This window comes from Balaenoptera physalus (genome assembly GCF_965194825.1).
Source record: "Balaenoptera physalus genome assembly, chromosome: 6".
NCBI classification, from domain to species: Eukaryota; Metazoa; Chordata; class Mammalia; order Artiodactyla; family Balaenopteridae; genus Balaenoptera; species Balaenoptera physalus.
Genome location: NC_138885.1, coordinates 60,307,004 through 60,326,609, shown reverse-complemented (window position 1 = coordinate 60,326,609; position 19,606 = coordinate 60,307,004). Strand labels below are relative to the sequence as shown.

The 19,606-nt window shown below is 35.7% G+C and overlaps 1 protein-coding gene and 1 long non-coding RNA gene across 3 annotated transcripts in view; one reads left to right on the top strand and one right to left on the bottom strand.

Moving 5' to 3' along the window:
• The window catches only part of LOC309662482, a 437,456-nt gene that overhangs the window by 219,022 nt on the left and 198,828 nt on the right, over window positions 1-19,606 (bottom strand). The gene's annotated exons all lie outside the window — the stretch shown is intronic.
• SCN9A (sodium voltage-gated channel alpha subunit 9) overlaps window positions 1-19,606 on the top strand; it is a 103,950-nt gene that overhangs the window by 33,854 nt on the left and 50,490 nt on the right. For both annotated transcript variants that reach the window (XM_082464871.1, XM_082464870.1), the window contains 2 exons: window positions 181-537; window positions 3,289-3,765. In XM_082464871.1, the coding sequence (XP_082320997.1) occupies window positions 181-537; window positions 3,289-3,765 (834 nt within the window). The remainder of the gene's footprint in view (window positions 1-180; window positions 538-3,288; window positions 3,766-19,606) is intronic.

The window sequence follows — 19,606 nt, the reverse complement described above, 5'->3', positions numbered from 1 at the left end:
GCAAGTATAACAAAATAACAGGAATATTGAGAGTAGATGAAAATGAAAAGTAGAAATAATCGATTTTAGCTAGGTAATAATGACAATATTTTAGAACTAAATTTTGGAACAAAATTCAAGATTGGAAACATTGAGAACTTTTTCATAAAAATTAATATTAAGCTTTGTGTTTACTTTTAGCTCCGAGTTTTCAAGTTGGCAAAATCTTGGCCAACACTGAACATGCTGATCAAGATCATTGGTAACTCAGTGGGGGCTCTGGGTAACCTCACCTTGGTGTTGGCCATCATCGTCTTCATTTTTGCCGTGGTTGGCATGCAGCTCTTTGGTAAGAGCTACAAAGAATGTGTCTGTAAGATCAATGAAGACTGCATACTCCCACGCTGGCACATGAATGACTTCTTCCACTCCTTCCTGATTGTGTTCCGAGTGTTGTGTGGAGAGTGGATAGAGACCATGTGGGACTGCATGGAGGTCGCTGGTCAAGCCATGTGCCTTATTGTTTACATGATGGTCATGGTCATTGGAAACCTGGTGGTATGTAATCTGATGTTCATACATTTAAAATTCTCCATAGAAAATTGTTACATGATGATATGATCAGTTACTTTTATAATTATAGGATTAATTAGATCTAAAACTATTAATTATAATGGAATATTGACTATTTAAATTCAGTGAAGAACAGAAAAGAAAATGAAATATTGTCTACATTCCTGTGCCAGATAAGCTATATTTATATTTTTCACAATATTTATTTTAATGGAAAGTTTTCTATTCTTTCATTTTGATAGTGATGTCATATGAGTTACATCTGTGGTTTTCATGTCTCTTAAGTGTTGATTCAAATGTGAAGCTACACTAGTAAATAGAATATGATTAAATTAACAATAACAAAAATGAAGTTATAATGGAACAAGGCAAATGGAAGGACTAGTCCTGCTCTGTTAAAGTCACATATAAGACTAGCACCTATAACAAGTTATCAGCAAACAATATGGCCCATGGGCCAAATCCCGCACACTGCTTGTTTTTGCATGGCCCTGCAAAACTGAAATGTTTTTTACATTTTTAGATTGTTAAAAAAATATAAAGAAAAATATTTTTTGGCACATGGAAATTATATGAAATTCAAATTTGAGTTTCCATAAGCAAAATTTATTGAAACACGGACATGCTCATTCATTTACATATTGTCTTCGGCTGTTTTACTCTACACAAACAGGTCTGAGTAGTCTCCATAGAGATTCTTTGTCCTACAAAACCTAAATAATTTATTATCTGGCCCTTTTACAGAAAAAGTTTGCCCACCACTGCTCTATAGCATCTCTTTTACAAGTGATCTGCTTCTCCATTAGTGTTTTCCTAGCTTGTACGCCTTCACTGTTTGTTTCCTTCTTTCTTATACGTACCTGTTGGTAGGAATTTTCAAGCTTAGAGGCAGGAGATAATTGGGATAAGATGCTCTTCAATGACTCAATTCAGTTTTCAAAGCCACCATGTTGGTTTGGTTTAGTTGGTCAACCTAGCATCAGACTCTTCATCAGGTATCCCAGGAGGTTGTCTGTGATAACAGCCATATGGTTAGTACCTTCACTTCCCACTGGCTTAAAAATAAGTTGCTCATTTTTTTTTTCCTTGCAGCCCACATGCCAACTTGAAAGTTGCTAACAGAGTAGACTTAAATGTTCTCACCACAAAAAAATAATGGTAATTATGAGACGTGATGGAGGTGTTCCCTAATATATAAGGATATCAAATCAACATGTTGTACACTTTAAACTTACACAGTGTCGTATGGCAATTATCTCTAAATAAAGCTGGAAAAATGAAATCTAATTACAAATTTGAAGGAAAAAAAGAAATCTATTAACATTTGCATTGATTAGGGAGACTAAAGGGTAAAATGAGCCCTTGGCTTCCCATCAACATTCCTATTAAAACATATACATAAACAAACATACATTTCATAGTGAAATATATTTTTCATTGACAATAAAAACCAAAATGAAAATAACCAATTCAGAATTCCTTAATGATTCATCAAATTGTTTTCTATGCTTTTCTCTTTCCCCTCCCTCTCGGATTCTTCTCTTAAACTAGACATATTAACACAGACATTTTTAACTTGTGCTTTTCTACTTACATTTCTGAGAAATTGTTTTAGGTGTGACCAAAATCAGGGGTGAGTCCCTTTTCCTCAGTTTGGTCTAATTTTGATTGTTTAAATATGAGGTAGATGTTTTTGGCCATGAAGAGACTTAAATGAAAGGTTATTTCAATTATCTTTTTGTTTTTTATGTAAAACACTTTTAAAATATGATTTACATATTTTTAGCCCTCTGTAAGAATTCTTTTTTTTTTTTTCTTTCCACAATGTTCAGTTCACCTGGACCCTTACCTCCAGGAGGAAAAACAGAAATAGTTTGCACACAAACAGAACTTTGCTTCAAGTAGGAGTTGTCTTGACCTGGAGTTGTCCAGGGCCAAAATGATTGGCAGTGAAGCCACCCAATCATAATGCCATTGTCTCATTTGAATTGGGTTCAATGGGCAGGTCTTTTTCTTTGCTTTAAAAGCTTCATTAAGGGACTTTCCTGGCAGTCCAGTGGTTAGGACTCCATGCTTCCACTGCAGGGGGCGCGGGTTTGATCCCTGGCCAGGGAACTAAGATCCCGCATGCCATACAGCGCAACCAAAAAAAAAAAGCCTCATTAAGTTGCAAGTTGGCAAAATTCTCGGACAGAATATTTTATTACAGGAGCTCTGCAAGTGTTATATGTTCCATTTGTTGTAATAAGTGACATTTATCTCCTGGGAAAAGTGAACACAGATCTTGGCTTAAGTTACCTTCAGCACAATAGACACTAGTCACAATTTTCTTGTTCTACTTGTTTCTCACAGGTAACAAATATCAAAGGTAATGTTAGAAGAGCTATTTAGACCCATAAAAGGGAATTTGGACAAGGGATTCCTGCTGTAGAAAGGAACTTAGGAATGACATCATGGTAATGGTGAGGGAGCATTCTCTTTGCTCCTCATGCTAGCCCTTTAAGGGTATGGCTGACCTCTGCTCCCCAGAGTTCACAGAAGCTCAGACATGGAGAGACTGATGAGGATTCTAGCTTCTCCTCTACACCTATCATATGTTCTTATCTATGGGTGAAGAAGTTCAGGGCTCTTCATTGCTGGTTTGGATTTTGGCCTGTATTTCAGAAAACTGCACTTATTTTCATTTTTATTTCCTGTCTCCCTTTTTCTCCACACCCTATCCCCACCCTGACATAGGTCCTCAACCTATTTCTTGCTTTATTATTGAGCTCATTTAGTTCAGACAATCTTACAGCAATTGAAGAAGACACTGATGCAAACAACCTCCAGACTGCAGTGGCTAGAATTAAGAAGGGAATAAATTATGTGAAACAAACCTTACGTGAATTTATTCTAAAAGCATTTTCCACAAAGCCAGAGATTTCCAGAGAGATAAGCCGAAAAGAAGATCTAAATTTTAAGAAGGAAAACTACATCTCTAACCACACACTTGCTGAAATGAGCAAGGATCACAATTTTCACAAAGAAAAAGATAAAACCAGTGGTTTTGGAAACAGCATGGACAAATACTTGGTGGAAGAAAGTGATTGTCAATCATTTATTCATAATCCCAACCTCACAGTGACAGTGCCAATTGCACCTGGGGAATCTGATTTGGAATTTATGAATACTGAGGAACTTAGCAGTGATTCAGATAGTGAATACAGCAAAGGGGTAAGATTGTTTTATACGCATTTTGTTTCATGTTATTAACTAGTACGAAATGAGTTAAAATTTCAGATTTTTGCTGTCCTAAGTTTATTCTAATATTGCATACTACTGAGTAGTTTGTGTGTATGTGAATTTATACTGTAGCTTCCTGAAGGTTCATATGGTAAGGTTTTACTTACTGGTTCTTCATAACTGATATAATCCATTTAGCGAAATTTGAAAGCACCAGGTATCTTTAAGTCTTCCCTTCCTTTATTCCCTGTTTGTTATCAATCCTAAAGTCATATACCATCTCCTTTCACAGTGTCTGTTGAATCCACAGCTCCTGTTCATCACCTTTGCCTTTGCCCTGTCTACTTCTTGCCGAAACCATTCCACGTGTATTCCCCACTGGTGTCTCTGCCTCCATTTTCCATCTACTCTAATCCACTTGTTTGATTAATTTTACTTAGGTTCAGTCCTAATCACACTTCTCCTTTGAAGTATCCTTGATCCCCAACGTAGATGTGAGTTGTGGACCATACATAAAGCCTTCACACCATGGCCCCAGCCAGCTGACCAGCTGTCTCTCCTGGGCTTGCTAGGGCTCCTGCACCTGAACCAAGCCATTTTTCTTCTGGGCCACATACACTCACAACCTGCATGATTTTGCTTGGGGTTTCCTTCTTCAGTCAAAATCCTAAACATGTACTTCAAGACATAGCCCTCAGCTTCCTCGTGTGTAAAATTATTAGGCCTTACAGCATAGGGTTAGGTGAGGGTTAAATGAATTAACACATGTGGTATGCTTAGAACAGTACTCAGAACTCAAAAGTCGTAGCTGTTGCATCATTCCTAGTTTCTCTTCAAACAGATATGATCTCATTTTGAACCCCACACAATTTTATGCCTTCTCCTAGACTTATTATTTAGCCTTGTATCTTAATTTTTTTGGGAAATTATTGTATGCATCAAATGGTACTGTAAACTCATTGAAAACGGGAAACTTTTATTAAAACTTTTTGGATCCTCCTTCCCCACACCTGGTTGCATATATTCAAAGCATTATTGAGCAGTATTTTTATTAATATGGAATATAATAATCATAAGTGAGTTTTATCACAAAGCATTTTTTATGGCATCTCTTTAAAGTTTTAAGATATCACTTTAAAATATTTTTCCTTTCTTTAGGTCATATTTGAAAGTGTTTGACAGGTATTTCCCAGACATCTTCTATCTTCTTAACCTTATATTAAGACCTATCCTCCATGAATTTATAGTGGATTTTGGAACAAAGATACACAGCTCTGTGTGTGTGTGTGTGTGTGTGTGTGTGTTTGTGTGCATGCACACCATACGACCAGTACTAGGTGCAGAGTAAATGCTCAGTACTTACTTATTGAATGAATAGATGATTAAATAAATTATGAATATATATATTTTAAGTAGCCAAAAAAATTATTTCCAAGATCACAAAGTAAGGAATAAAATATTTTATTTTAAAAATCTTTACATGGAAGAAGTAATCCAAAATTCAAAAGATGTGGTTGTTTTGGCTTGAAGGTAGAAAATTAGATTTCACATACCCCGCTCAGGAACAGTAATCTGCGTCTAGTCTCATGTGAAAAGGAAAACTAATTCAATTACCCATTTTTCTGCCTGCAAAGATTAGAGTTGTAAAACCCTAACTGCCTGGCAGACTTTCTGAATAAGCTTGAGATTCTGGGTGTTAAAGCACTTTGGTAGCTTGGTTGAGTTTACCAAATATTGCTTTCATCTTAATATTCGGGAGGAATCATTTCTTACCTGGTCGTTTTTTCTTTGCTCAAAGCCTGTGGCTATCCCTACGTGGATCTCCTTAGTTGCTGGCAAAAATCATATTCTTAGTCTGTTGAATTATAACATTGTAAAGGGACTATAATAGACCTGCCCCATTTAGCACCTCATTTCCTAACTGAGAAAGCCATTAAGAGGAAGCGACTTTATCTATAGTTATAAAGCTGGTTCAAGGCAGAGCCAAGACAAGAATCCCAGTCTTGTTATTCATAAGTCTACCTTCCTTCTCCTGTATTTGTCTATTTCAGGGATAAAACCCACATTCCTATTGGGGTTGATACCCAGTTTGTCTCCCCTGGGATACTGAGCCATGCTTCTGAAGAATTTACATACCCTGTGGTATCCAGAGGAAGTTTGTGATGTCATAGTATCCAGCAGTCTTTTATAATTAATGATTTAGTCTATAAACCATTTGGTTACGGAAATAGACTATTTTAACCATCCATAAAGTTACTCTGCCACCTAGCCCATAAATCCTTCCTAAAAAGCGTGAAATTTAGTGCCCTTAAACTGTGTTATCCAAAGACCGTTTGATGGTAACATTTTAATATTCTTAATTACCATTGGGTTTTTTTATGACATTATAGTCATAACTACATGAGAAAAAATACACTTTTTCTATTTCATATCTGTGGTTTACATGGTATAATATTCAGGAGCTTGAGGCTACCTCATAGGTTGTAATAAGGAATACATAAGCTAGTCTCTTTAAATCATTTAGCACAGTATTTGAGTTGGTAAGCCCTAAAAAAGTGTTAGGTATTGTGTTTGTGACTGAATTCATCATCATTATTAGCCTCTAAAAGTTCAGATTTTAAATTATGGATTTTGAAAGTTTGTCCTTCTTCATAAGACATTTTCCATGGCATATCTCAAAATGTGTCATCTTGAGTACATTCAAACCTACTTGACTATATACTGGACTTGAGAAGTAATGAAATTTCAAGCTCTACAGGAAACTTGTTAGATAATATTAAGCTGTTGCCAACTGTGACACCCTGTGTCTAGAGCCTTTCTCTCCAGTAGCTTGAGATTTAAATGTTCCTAGTTATGACTTGTTGGTTTTACTTTGCAATTTGGACCACTAAAAAAATGCAGATTTCCTTATTCACCTAAAGTGTTTTCTAACGCCCTTCCAGGCTAACCTCCCTGCTCTAATTCCCCTAATCTTCAGCTCTTACTTGAGTTCCCAATTTTTTAACTCCTATGTAACTTTCTTATTTTTCATGCCTCAGATATCTTTGAAATAATGATTCCATGTTCTTGATGAACCTTGCCCAAAGAGGCAAATCATGATTATCCAATGGAAAATAATGCCCAATTGAATATTTGTAAGTTATTTAAGTCTTAAGCACTACCTTGGAGTTTGATGAAAAATGCATCCTCTGGAGATAGAATACTTGCCTTAGATCCTGTATTTAATATTTGCTAATAACTCCATGATCTTGAGCAATTTTTAAAAACCTCTGTTTTTTTCTAGTTTACTTGTATGCAACAGAATTGTAATAAAGATTGAATGATTTAGATAAACAAGTGCCTGTTGGAAAATAAGTGCACAATTAACAATTATCATGGGTATGATTAGTAGTCATGTACACACTGTAAGTAGCTATTTGCTACAGGTTAAATTTTAGTGTGTAAAGACAAACATAGGAGCTTGTTACAAACGCCTGTTCTGGTCCATATCCTCCAAACTCTCTCTGCCTAAGTCTGGATGCAACCTCAGAATCCTTACCAGCAGGGTTCCCAGGGGCCACTGTGCTGGATTGAGTTCGCATAGGAAGTGAACCTAAATTCATCCCTGGTTTATTTTTTTCCTTTTTTTTTTTTTTTTTTTTTTGGCCACGCTGCACGGCATGCGGAACTTCCCCGACCAGGGATTGAACCTGTGCCGCTTGCAGTGGAAGCGCGGAGTCTTAACCACTGGACCACCAGGGAAGTCCCATCCCTGGTTTATTTTGATCCAGGTTTCTGAGAAATCATTTTCTTTATTCAGGGGCTGGGGTATTTTCCACTTTTACCTGTTTAAGAATCTGCATTTTGAACAGGGGGAAAGAATATCTTTGACCTTTGACACCTTTCCCTCTTTCCCTTTCCCCATCCAAAAAAACAAATCCACCCTCTCTTTCATGTCCTAGCATCCTTTTTTTCCCATTGTAGTTTATGGAGACTTTCTGTCCTCTTCTAGTGTCGGCTCTCAGATAGGCAGGTTTCCGTGTTCTGATAGACAGATATACACTCCAGATTGAAGTCAAAATATTTTGTAATCAAACAGCTTACCAGCAAATGACCAAAGAGATGAGTTCAAATAAGGTGTTGCGTAAATTATCTTAAAGAGTTTTGAGGCAATAATTGGCAATAGAACATCAGCATTTCTCTGAAGATAGAGTCTGTCTCAGAATCGAGAAAGACATACTGTCATCTCAAGGGGACCCATGAGAGTGAGACTCCTGTCACTGCCTCTCAGAATACACTCTAAACTGATGGCCTCTCTCAGAATCAGCCTCCACCTGAGGCAGCCCTCTAAGCCCTAGGCAAACATTAACACACTGCAGATTTGCACCATTAACAATGAAGTGCTTCATTATTATGAGCCTCAAATGAAGCATGAAATGCACCCATTCATTCAATAAATATTTATTGAGATCTTCTATGCTCCAGGCACTGTGCTAACAGCTGCTTAGAGAAAAAAAAAAAATTTTCACCCAGCTGCAGTAATTCAATGTGATTGGTGTCTGGCTTAACTAAATTCTTAAGAAATGTAGTTTTTTTCTCTTTTTTAAATCATGCCGAATCTCAAAATTGAAAGTTCTAAAAAACTAAACTAATAAATTTTTTTAAATGGAGAGCTCTTTCTTGGAGAGTTAAAGAGACCCTTTGTTTTCAGTTATTACAGATAACATTTCTTTCTTTAAAGATAAAAAAAAGAGCCATTTTACAGAATTGTGATGTTGATTTGAAAGTATATGTAAATTTGGGGGAAAAACGTTAAATTTATCCAGTTTACTTCTCCACATATTTTAAAACGTAACAGCCTCCTGTGATTTTGGAGTGGTTAAACTCTGACAGCTTTCAGAGAAGCAACTAGCTGTGAATCTAATACCCCAAATCTTCTTTACTGCTCTTTTGACAAATGTATCTATTATCAAGCCTGGCTTAAGTGAATTTGCTCCTGTTGTGTACTCAGCAGAAAGGAAAACATCCTGTGTAAAATTTTCAGCACAGAAAGATCGCCTATTCATTCCTCCTCCAGTCAAATACAGAAACTTTACTCAGCTTTTACTCAGTAGTTCTTTAGTGTTTTGAAACATTGTCTCCAAGTTGTGATGGAGCTAGCTGAGGTCCTTGAAGAAAGGAAATCAATGAAACCTTCAAATTTTACGTAATCAAACTTCTCACCTTCAACAGAGTGTCATTTAAAACACTGCAAACACAGTTATGCAAAATTTTTGTTCTTAAAGGAAGTAAAAGTCCATTCACTTTGATCATTGTGAGAGAAAAAAATTGTGAAGGAATACATGAGTACATGTTCAGTAAACTGTGGCTATTCATTGATTGTTTCAACTCACATTTCCTAAGCACCTGCTTTTTGCCTTATGCCTGCTGGACACTAGAAAGATGTCATCGGTGTACTCATTTCCTCAGTAGCTGTAGGCTCAGGGTCTTCTTGCTCTCTGGCACTGTCTTAAGTGATAAAGAGTAAAGCAAGGTCCCTGCCTTTGAGGAGAAACACGTATGGAAATCAGAAATTATAATTAAACATATAAAAAAGAATTAAAACAGATTTTTAGAAAAAATATTGAAGCAGGATAAAGATATGGTTAATAATCTTGAAAATAAACTGGAATACTTCACAGTGGAGATGGCACTTGAAGCGGATTTTATGGTAAAAAGAGAATTCATCAGGAAAGAGAGAGAATGAAAGAGAGGGAGCGGGAAGAAAGGGGGAGGAAGGGAGGGAGACAGAGACAGAGAGAGACAGAGACACCCTTCTGGTAGGTGTAATGGGCCTAGCACGTGTGGAAGCATCCGGATGCACAAAAGCCCATTAAATACACATGAGGATGGCCTGCTGGGAAGTAGTAAGTGGCAGAGGTAAATTGGAGCCAGATAGTAAATGGCTTGACTTAACCATGGGCGAGAGATTGAAATAGGTTTCTTTTTATTTAACAGAAAGAGGAAACTCTGTCTTGTTTTGTTATACTTTGTTGTTAGCAAACCTCTACTTTTAAAGAAAGTTTGGTTGGGGGCGTAATAAAGGGGAGAGGATGAAAGGCTATTGCAGCCATCTGAAGCACACTTGATGAGGGCTCAATCTAAGGGAGTGATGGTGGCATGTGGGATAATGGTAAGACACTGCAATTTAAAAAATAAGGGCTCAGGGTCTGGATATGTGAGTTGTGAGCTGTTTCAAAGGGTATATTCATTTCCTGTGGCTGTCAGAGTATCACAAACTTGGGGCTTTATACAACAGAACTGTATTCTTAGATAGTTCCAGAGGCTGTAAATCTGTAATGGAGGTGTAGGCAGGGCCATGCTCTCTGCAGGCTCTAGGGAGGCTCCTACCTCGCTTCTTCCTAGCTTCTGGTGGTGGAACTTCATCCTTGGCCTCCCATGTGTAGCAGCTGCATCACTCTGATCTTCGCTTCTGTTGTCACATGGAGTTCTCCCTATCTGTCTCTGTCTTTTCATTTTATAAAGACACTAATTATGTTAGATTAGGGCCCACCCTAGTGAATTCCTCTCAATTTGACTACATCTGCAAAGACCCTATTTCCACATAAGGTCATATTCAGAGGTACCAGGCATTAGGACTTCAACATATCTTTTTTGGGAGATACAAATTAACTTATAATCAAAAGTTTTGGCTTAGATGACTGGATGGATATTGATGCTATTAAAAATATACGGGGTGGGGGGAGGGAAGAAAACTTGGGGGGTAAGATAGAGACAGAGTTTAATTTGGGGACATCTTAATTGTGAGCTACGTGCAGGATAGCTAAGTGATGGTGAACAGTAGGTAATTGGAGGTTTTAAGAAGATAAGTCAGAGTTGTAGACAGGTGGGAATTTTGTATGTTAATTTTGAGGTCAGGTTCCCTGGGAAACCAACTCTGAGTAGTGTTCTCAGGTTCAGCACCTAAAAGAAGTGAGGGAAGCGAGATGATTGCCCAGAGGGAGAAGCTGAAATGCTCTGCAGTTGCAGCAGAGGCCTCAGCTGACCCTGTAGGCACCTCTGGCACTGGAATGACCCTTTGGAGTAGTCCCAAGTTGAAGCAAGGGGTCAGGACTTTGTGTGGTCCACGCCAGTCCGTCACTGGATACAGGCTCTCCCTCCACTCTTCCAGGCCAGGGGAGGGGATGTAACCTTGAGTAAGGCAGCTTCCTTCTGTATTTCAATTCCCAGAGAGGGACTCAGCTGCGAGCCCTCAGCTGCCAACACTCCTAAGCAGGTGGAAGAATGAGTGGCGTGTCTGAAAGGGGGACTGGGGCAGTGCACCACAGCGTCCACTGCAGTACAGGGACCTTAGAAAGGACGAGGACAAGTGATCAACTCAGCACTTGAGAAGTGGACACAAGAAAGCACCAAAGAGACCAAGGAGGAAATGTATACATTAGCCACTTTCATTTAAGCTATATAACTTTCCTCCTTAAAACAACCCAGGAAAGTGGACAATATTAATCTATATTTACAGATGACTAAGATGCTAAAAGATTAAGAAATGATGCTGGTTAGTCACTGATGTTTCTAGGGGTCTTTTAAAATTTGAGCTCCAAGCTTTAACCACCATAATACATATCATAGAAAGGCAAGAGAGTGGATAGGAATATAATTATTTTCTGTTATATCTCTGTAATGTTGCAATTCAGGATCAAATTTTCCGTTCTAATGGTATTGTGCATTTGCTGATTCGTGCTCAGTGTCTAATCCTCCTTAATGTTAATTTATTAGCTTATTGTTTACTTTGATAATATAACAGAGCAGAGCAAAGTACAGTCCATAAGAGAAAAACCAGTCCATTGAGGATGTATTAAGTAAGCGGTTATATCAGGTCGAAGGCACATGAAAAGAAGTGGCACCTAAGCTAGACCTTAAAGGGTGGAGATCATTTCATTGTGTGAATGTGGTGGAGAAGGAAATCCCAGGCAGAGGAACAAACATTCATGTTGTTCATCTGATTCACTCATTCATTTATCCACCCACCTATTCATCTATTCAGCATTCAATTTTTGAAAGCCATCATCTTTGGAGAAACTTAAATGTGCTTACTTGTTATTAAATTCATTCCTTTTATTGATTTTATAAAAAGTTGTTTAAGTATTTGCAGTCATCAAGGTTAAATATTTTATTTATTTTTAATATATGGTGGTTTTAATTACATTGTTGTTAGGTCTGTCTCTCCTTAGATTTTTTATAAAGTTTTTTCCACGAAGAGGCAGTTGCAGGCAGTTTAGATTTCTTCTCTTTACTTCATTTTACAAAATATAATAATCTTCTCCAGAAATGCATTTGATTTGGCAAGATTTAGGGATTAGTTTCAATTATACCTTTGGGGGAAGCTGACATTTGATCCTATCTTTTATGCATAGATTCTTGCAAAAACAAAACAAAGCACCCCTACAGAATTTTACTTAGATAATTTCTTTTTTGTAGATTGGTTCCAAACTATTTGAAATTATTTTCATCTTTATTGGATTTGTTCTTGTGTCTAAAAACAGTGAAATTTTGGTCTGACGTTTAAATCAATGTTTCTTAATTTTTATATTTTGATAAATTTGAAAACATTCCGTTCCTGTAATGCTGTTTGAAATGTCAAAATTAAAAGTAAATTAAGAAATGCCAATTTTAGAATATGCAAGCAGAATGCAAAAGATTGCCTTCGCACATTATATCAATAGTGTTTAAATTCATCTAAATAACAGAACTATGTAACTGTTTAGTTCATTATTTCTAAATCTATGTCGAATTATATTTAACCTTATTACTGTGTTTCAAATATATTGCTTTGCGTTGAGCATATAGCATGCATTGTCAAATATAACTAATTTCTACTTACAGGTATGTGACTTTAAACATTTCAAATCAGTTGATTAAACTGTTCCATCATGCTGCATTTACAGACTTCAGTACCTGACCTTCTTACTTCTCACAGGGGTAAAAACAAACTGGATCCATCAAGGATGCAGCTCTGTGCTTTTAACCAGGCACAGACATATGTGACCACTTTTACACAGGTTACCTAAAAAAAAAAAATCATACATATGTATATGATATTTTTTTTCAGTGTCATGCATGCTGTTCAGCTACAAAATCTCTCTGCCTGACCCATTGCAAGAAAGTTAAAACATATACAATTTTTCCATAGATAAATTGACATCACAGCATGTCACTGGGGCAATTCCATCGTTTTTTGTTACTCTCTTGATGAATTGCTTGATACATCTCTCATGTCCTTAGGTGATTTCAAGTGCATGATCTATAAATTTTTATTGGCTGGATTATAAAAGTTAGTATGTAACAGAAGCCACTGAAGCAGCATTTAATTAAAAAACCTCTATCAACTTCCCCTCCTAATTTAAGCTATACAGTTGACCCTTGAACAACAGGGGTTTGAATTGTGTGGTTCCACTAATATTGGGATTTTTTTCAGTAGTAAAGAATACAGTACTACACGATCTGTGGTTGGTTGAATCCACGGATGTGGAACAGAGGGCACTGAGGAACGGTGGGTGCGGAGGGCTGACTACGAGTTATAATCAGATTTTAGACCTCACGGAGGGTCGTGCCCTGACCCCCATGATGTTCAAGGGTCACCTGTATATGTATAGATGTATGTCATACTAAATTGTCAGGTTTATTGCAATGAGAGTAGAGTTTTATTATTCTCACCATAATAACAACAAGGAAATGGTAATTATGTGAGGTGAAGGATGTATTAACTAACCTTATTGTGGTAAACATTTCACAATATATACATGTATCTAATTATCACATTGTTTTCCTTAAACTTACACAATGCTGTATGTCAATTACATCTCAGTAAAGCTGGGGAAAAAATTAAAATTGTCACATTCAAATTCAGTAAATTAAAACTCAAGAAATAATTTTTGTGGGAGAAATATTTCAGGCATAAACATAAAATTCTTGTAACAGGAAAGGACCTTTCTAGTGTTAGTCATGTATTCACAGGTAAGGAAATTGAGACTCATACAGTTTCTGAGTACACATGTAGAAAGTTGGAGACAGAGCCAAAGTACCCAGCTTCTAGGCCAGACTTTGAGTATGTTTTGAAATTATTTTAAGCACAATGATAACTAGGACTTTATTTCTTTAATTAATTCAGTAATATTTGATTTTTATTTGGCAGTATATAAAATGTATCAATTAATAATTTACTGGGCTCTGCCTATGAAGGAATGAGTTGCAAATGCCTGAAATGATTAATTTGATTCCAGAAGCAGATTTACACTGATGAGAATAAGTTTCTGATTATGTACATTTGGCCCTCTGTATCCATGTGTCCTGCATGAGCAGTTTCAACTAATCGGGATTGAAAATATTCGGGGGAAAAAATTCCAGAAAGTTCCAAAAACCACAACATGAATTTGCTGCACACCAGCAACTATTTACATGCATTTACATTCTATTTACAACTATTTACATAGCATTCACATCGTATTAGGTATTATGAGTAATCTAGAGATGATTTAAAGTATAAGGGAGAATGGAAGGATGTGCATATGCTATATGCAAATACTACACATTTTTATATAAGCGACTTGAGCATTTGCAGATTTTGGTATCTGCTGGGGCCCTGCAGCCAACCTCCCAGGATACCGAGGGATGACTGAATATATTTCATGAGGCGATAGATATACATGTAGCCTCAAGAAAGATAAGAGGTTTAAAGGGAACATATTATGAAGTGAACACTAAACCTGTCAATAAGACATGAAACACTTTCCCTAAAATTAGAAAGATTAATATGGATTGCTGTATCTGGCTAACACATATAAAAGAAATATACTACTCAGATATAATATCTTGTTTTAATTTTAGTATAACCTGTTGAATGAATGAACTCTAAAATTCCTTGGAAGGAAAAAATTCCACATTAATAAGAATCTTGCCTTTTTTATATTTAATGCAGTTCATATTTTCAATTTCTCTGTCATTGTTAGGATGTTTGTATTATTGTTTTCCATTTGCAATGATGAAAGCAAAACTCTATCCTAAAATTGATACACTCTAAGAATAGTAATGATAGGAGTTTCAAATTTAAAAAGAAACATATAATTGTTCTAGTTTACTTGCAGTTAATTTTAAAGGTGCTCCTAGGTAAAAGACATATTTTTCTATTTCAAATTGATGGTGATTTAGAGGCAATATTTTAGAGAACCATTTTATTCCAAAATGCAGTAAATTTCCTTCCCCTAGAACTTAAGTAAAGGTGTACACATATACAATAGTATCTATATATGTACAGCTAAAACACAATTTTTGAGGAAACTGTTTCTAGAAATATATATGTGTGTGTATGTGTGTGTGTGCTTAATTCCTAAATTATTATTACTTTTTTTTTTTTTTTACCAAACTACTGTTAGAAAACATGAGGTACATATTAAGGAGTGGTTATTCTCCAGATAAACAAGAATTCAGTTGCAAAAAATTGACTTGAAATACAATACTTTTTTTTGGCAGAAGCTACCTACATAAAGGTTAGGAAAAATATATTTTATCTGTGCCAAATTTTATTTTACATTGTGTTTGCACTATTAGAAGCCCAGGTATTTAAAAACTATTGGAATCGTTCCAATTGGAATTGTTCCAATTGGAATTTTTTTCCTTGTGCTTCCTCATTATGGGTAGTTTTAGAGAATAGCATTAATCATTCAGATGTACAGGTAGTTTGTTTTTTGTCATTTCCTTTTTTATTATAAATAATATTTAGTGACCTTGAGTCATAGAGTATATGCTTTTACCTCACATTTTGCTGTCATGTTTGCTTGTGTTCCAATCCGTATTTACCTACTTGGAGTTTCCTAGCAGGCCTCAAAAGTAGAACTGTTTAAGTTTTCGTTCCTGAAGTTTTTAAGGTATTCTTTCTGATTTGACCCACTGTATTCCAGCTATTTAAATAACTATTCTCTGCAAATAGCAGTTCTGTGTTAATGCACAAAGCCTTTGAATACCAGTGGTTGCTTTACCTTTCAGGACCTTACTGGTGAATGCCATTTGCCTTTCCATTAGAAAGAAGTTGATGATACTGTAGGATCTGGCTGAGAAATCTATAGCCGGTTGGATCTTATATGGCCAAACTTTGTTGCATTTGTTTGTTTGTTTTCATATGCAAGATCTTGATCTTTCAGTCCTGTAAATTGTCCTGTTATTGACTAGAAAGTACCCTAGGTAGAAGATTCTGGAAAAACTAGGAACTTTCAGTAAACTTTTTGCTTTATTCTGAATTTCCCTGGTGGTGACTGCGATTTGACCTCATTATTTCTCCATCAACTAATACTATAAACCATTTGACCCTGTGATGGAATTGTTAAGTAGATTTCCTGCTGAATGAACAACTGTTCCCAAAAAGCCTACACAGCTTCTCTAGTAGCAATAAACAAAACACTAGGAAAGGAAAAACTCCATTTTCTTGCCCTTTATATGAAAAAGTGCTGGAGTTTTAGTTGCCCATAATGTGAGAAAAGAATTTACTGTAACTAGTAAATAAACTATTTTCTGCTAACTTAAATGGAAGTGAAATGAAAATCTAGATCACAGAGAGGAAAACAATATTTAATTTTCCACTTATGAAGTGTATCTGGAGTACTTTTTAACTTTGGGCATTGCCTTTTTTTTTTTTTTTAACATCTTTATTGGAGTATAATTGCTTTACAATGTTGTGTTAGTTTCTGCTGTATAACAAAGTGAATCAGCTGTATGTATACATATATCCCCATATCCCCTCCCTCTTGTGTCTCCCTCCCACCCTCCCTATCCCACCCCTCTAGGTGGTCACAAAGCACCAAGCTGATCTCCCTGTGCTATGCGGCTGCTTCCCACTAGCTATCTATTTTACATTTGGTAGTATATATAGGTCCATGCCACTCTTTCCCTTTGTCCCAGCTTACCCTTCCCCCTCCTCGTGTCCTCAAGTCCATTCTCTATGTCTGCGTCTTTATTCCTGTCCTGCCCCTAGGTTCTTCTTAACTACTTTTTTTTTTTTTTAGATTCCATATATATGTGTTAGCATATGGTATTTGCCTTTTAAAAATAATTTTGAGAGAAAGCAGAATTCCAGAGAGACTGGAAAAGGATTTGAGGGACTTTGAGGGGCCCAGAAGCTAAATCATGTAAAGAAACTAAATATCATTACTCTCAAAATAAAAAAAAAAAAAACCCACAAATGGCAATACCATAGGTAATCTCTAGTTTATAAAAGGTTGAAAGGGGTAGTGTTTGCATTTCTTCAGAAGGCAAAAAAACAGCCTAACAATTGCAAGGGAGAGGAAAGCATATTTTGGCTTTAAAATTCAAGTTATCCCATAATAGAATGGTAAACTTGGAAAAACATTGGACTTCTCTCACAAAGCATAGTAGCTATCTGTGGAATTCCTCTGTAAATGTTCTTTGATCCTTTATTCTAAACTTTACCATTTTACTCCTCATTATAGATTCAGAACCCTCATTATAGATATCAGTTGGAAAATTAGGCTATAAAATTAAAAGTTGGGTGATGTTGATTTGAATCTAATAAAAGTCTTTCTTGTTTATTGACATACAGTGGAGCTTAGTGTATCACTAATGTCTCCCATAATTTTTCTGCCCTTATATGCCCATCCCTTCCTTTTGATTTGCTTCTTTCAATCTTCTTGCTATCCTTTGGGTTTTTTTGTTTGGACGTTCAGGTGAAATAACTATTCTAGACTCTGCTACTCAAAGAATACCTTTCTTGTGTTGTGTGAAGCAAACAGCCTTATAGCACGTACTTTAAACGTGACATCTTTGGGATGTTTTCAACACCAATCATCCTCTTTGAATAAGGCTTTTGTTGAGTTCTGTGTTTTCTACAGTGCTGCTATATGTTGATAGTGTTTTTGATTTTGAGTGCCAGATTGTCAAGTTATTAGACAATCCTACTTCATACCTCTCGAAATAAATGACCAACTAGCATTAACCCATCCATACTAGCATCAAATAGGCTTACAATGAGATCGCCTATTTCAGGAAATGACAGTAACAAGTTTGTAAGTGACCAGCCTAGGGCAGTTTTTCATATGACACCTACATTTAACAGAGTTTCTACTTATATGCAGTGTTGTAGAAAACACACCTTCAAGACAATCAAAAGGAGATCCATAAAGAATAATTAAGCTTTAATTTGATCATATTTTCAATAGTGACATAGGTACATAAGTTTATAATCAAGAGTAGGATGTTTCAAAGCTACTTCAGTGTTTTATGGATGCTCATTGAAGAATATAGAAAGATATGTCAAAAAGTACATATATATAGTATAGTAATTACCTAAAGGAAATAGAATCAGGGCGAGAGTGGAGGGGACTTGTATTTTTCATCACATGCTATTGTACATTTGAAATTTTTGAATCAAGTGTATAGATTTTATTTAAAGGAAAGAAAAAAAAAATGAGGAAGTACCTACAGTCAATACCATATTATTTAATAAAAAGGCAGGAATGCTAACTATAGCATATTTCCTATTCTATACTATTTCACATTTTACTAAAAATAAAATCGACGTGAAATTTTAAAATGACCTATTTATAAATCCAGAAGGGAACTTTTTCATACTGAAGTATTTATTTCACTGCTCTTAGTATAGTATAATTATTCTTCCATTTCCAAAATCACAAGAAAACTAAATAGTAAATGATTGAGTATACATAAATGAAAATAATCATATAATTAATTATATAAAATGATACAAATGATTGACTTGATCTTCACTGTATACTAAACAAGAATAAAAGAAGATTCAGTAGTTAAATCTAGCAATGCCTACTATGAGATTTAAAAGAATTTACCTTCAAGAGAAAACCTTTGTAATAGATGTTAGCCTTTCTATTTAAAAATATCCTTTTTGGACCCTGTTAAAGAAACTTCTGCTTTAGTAGGTATGAAGTTTAAAAGCTGAATAGATTAAAACTAAACTGTCTATATTGCTAGGACATGCCCATAAATATTTAACATTATATACAGTACTGAAAGAGCTACTTGTGAATACTTAATGCATTCCCAGGAAAACATTGAATTCCTAAAAACATTCTAAACATTGAATTTGGCTTGTGATACAAATTACAGTTCATATTAAATATTTTGATAATTTCTGTTGCAATGAGGAATAATTTTGAATAACTGTCATTTATGATGTAAAATCCGAGCCAAACTCCGAATTTAATTGACAAAAAATTGCCATGAAAGTGATGGGGGGGGAAAGGCTTCAATGGCAAGAATACACGTCATAAAATCATCTTAATTTTTACTTATAAATTAACTTGGCATAAGTCTGCTTTGTTAATGCTCTTTCAAAGAGTGAGAAAACCAAATGTTGAGGTTGAAGATGCCTTCATTAATTTAACAAACGTCAGGGTTCTGCAGATTTGAAACATTTTGTTTAAAAGTTGTTACAAGGTGAGAGAAAATCATTATAACTATATCCTAGTTGTCAGTATTTTGGCTAATAGCAGGGAGGAGCTTCGTATTCTATCAGCTATTTCACCCACTGCTTTTCCTCAAAGTTCAAGCCAATAACTTTTTTTCAGCATGGAAATGTTTGGTCTCATCTCCACAGAATCATAGTGCCTTGTCCTTCAATTCCCTAGCGACAGTTCACTTGCAACTGAAAGGTCAAGAATTGTGGACATCAAATAATTGTAGTCTTTTAGATATGGTACTTAAAATGGGTTTTTGTGGTAATTGGCACAATAGGACATATTAACAATTATAAGTTTCCCCATTGTTTCCTGGAGTAATATATATTTTAAAACCTTAAGTCTTACAGGATATTGTC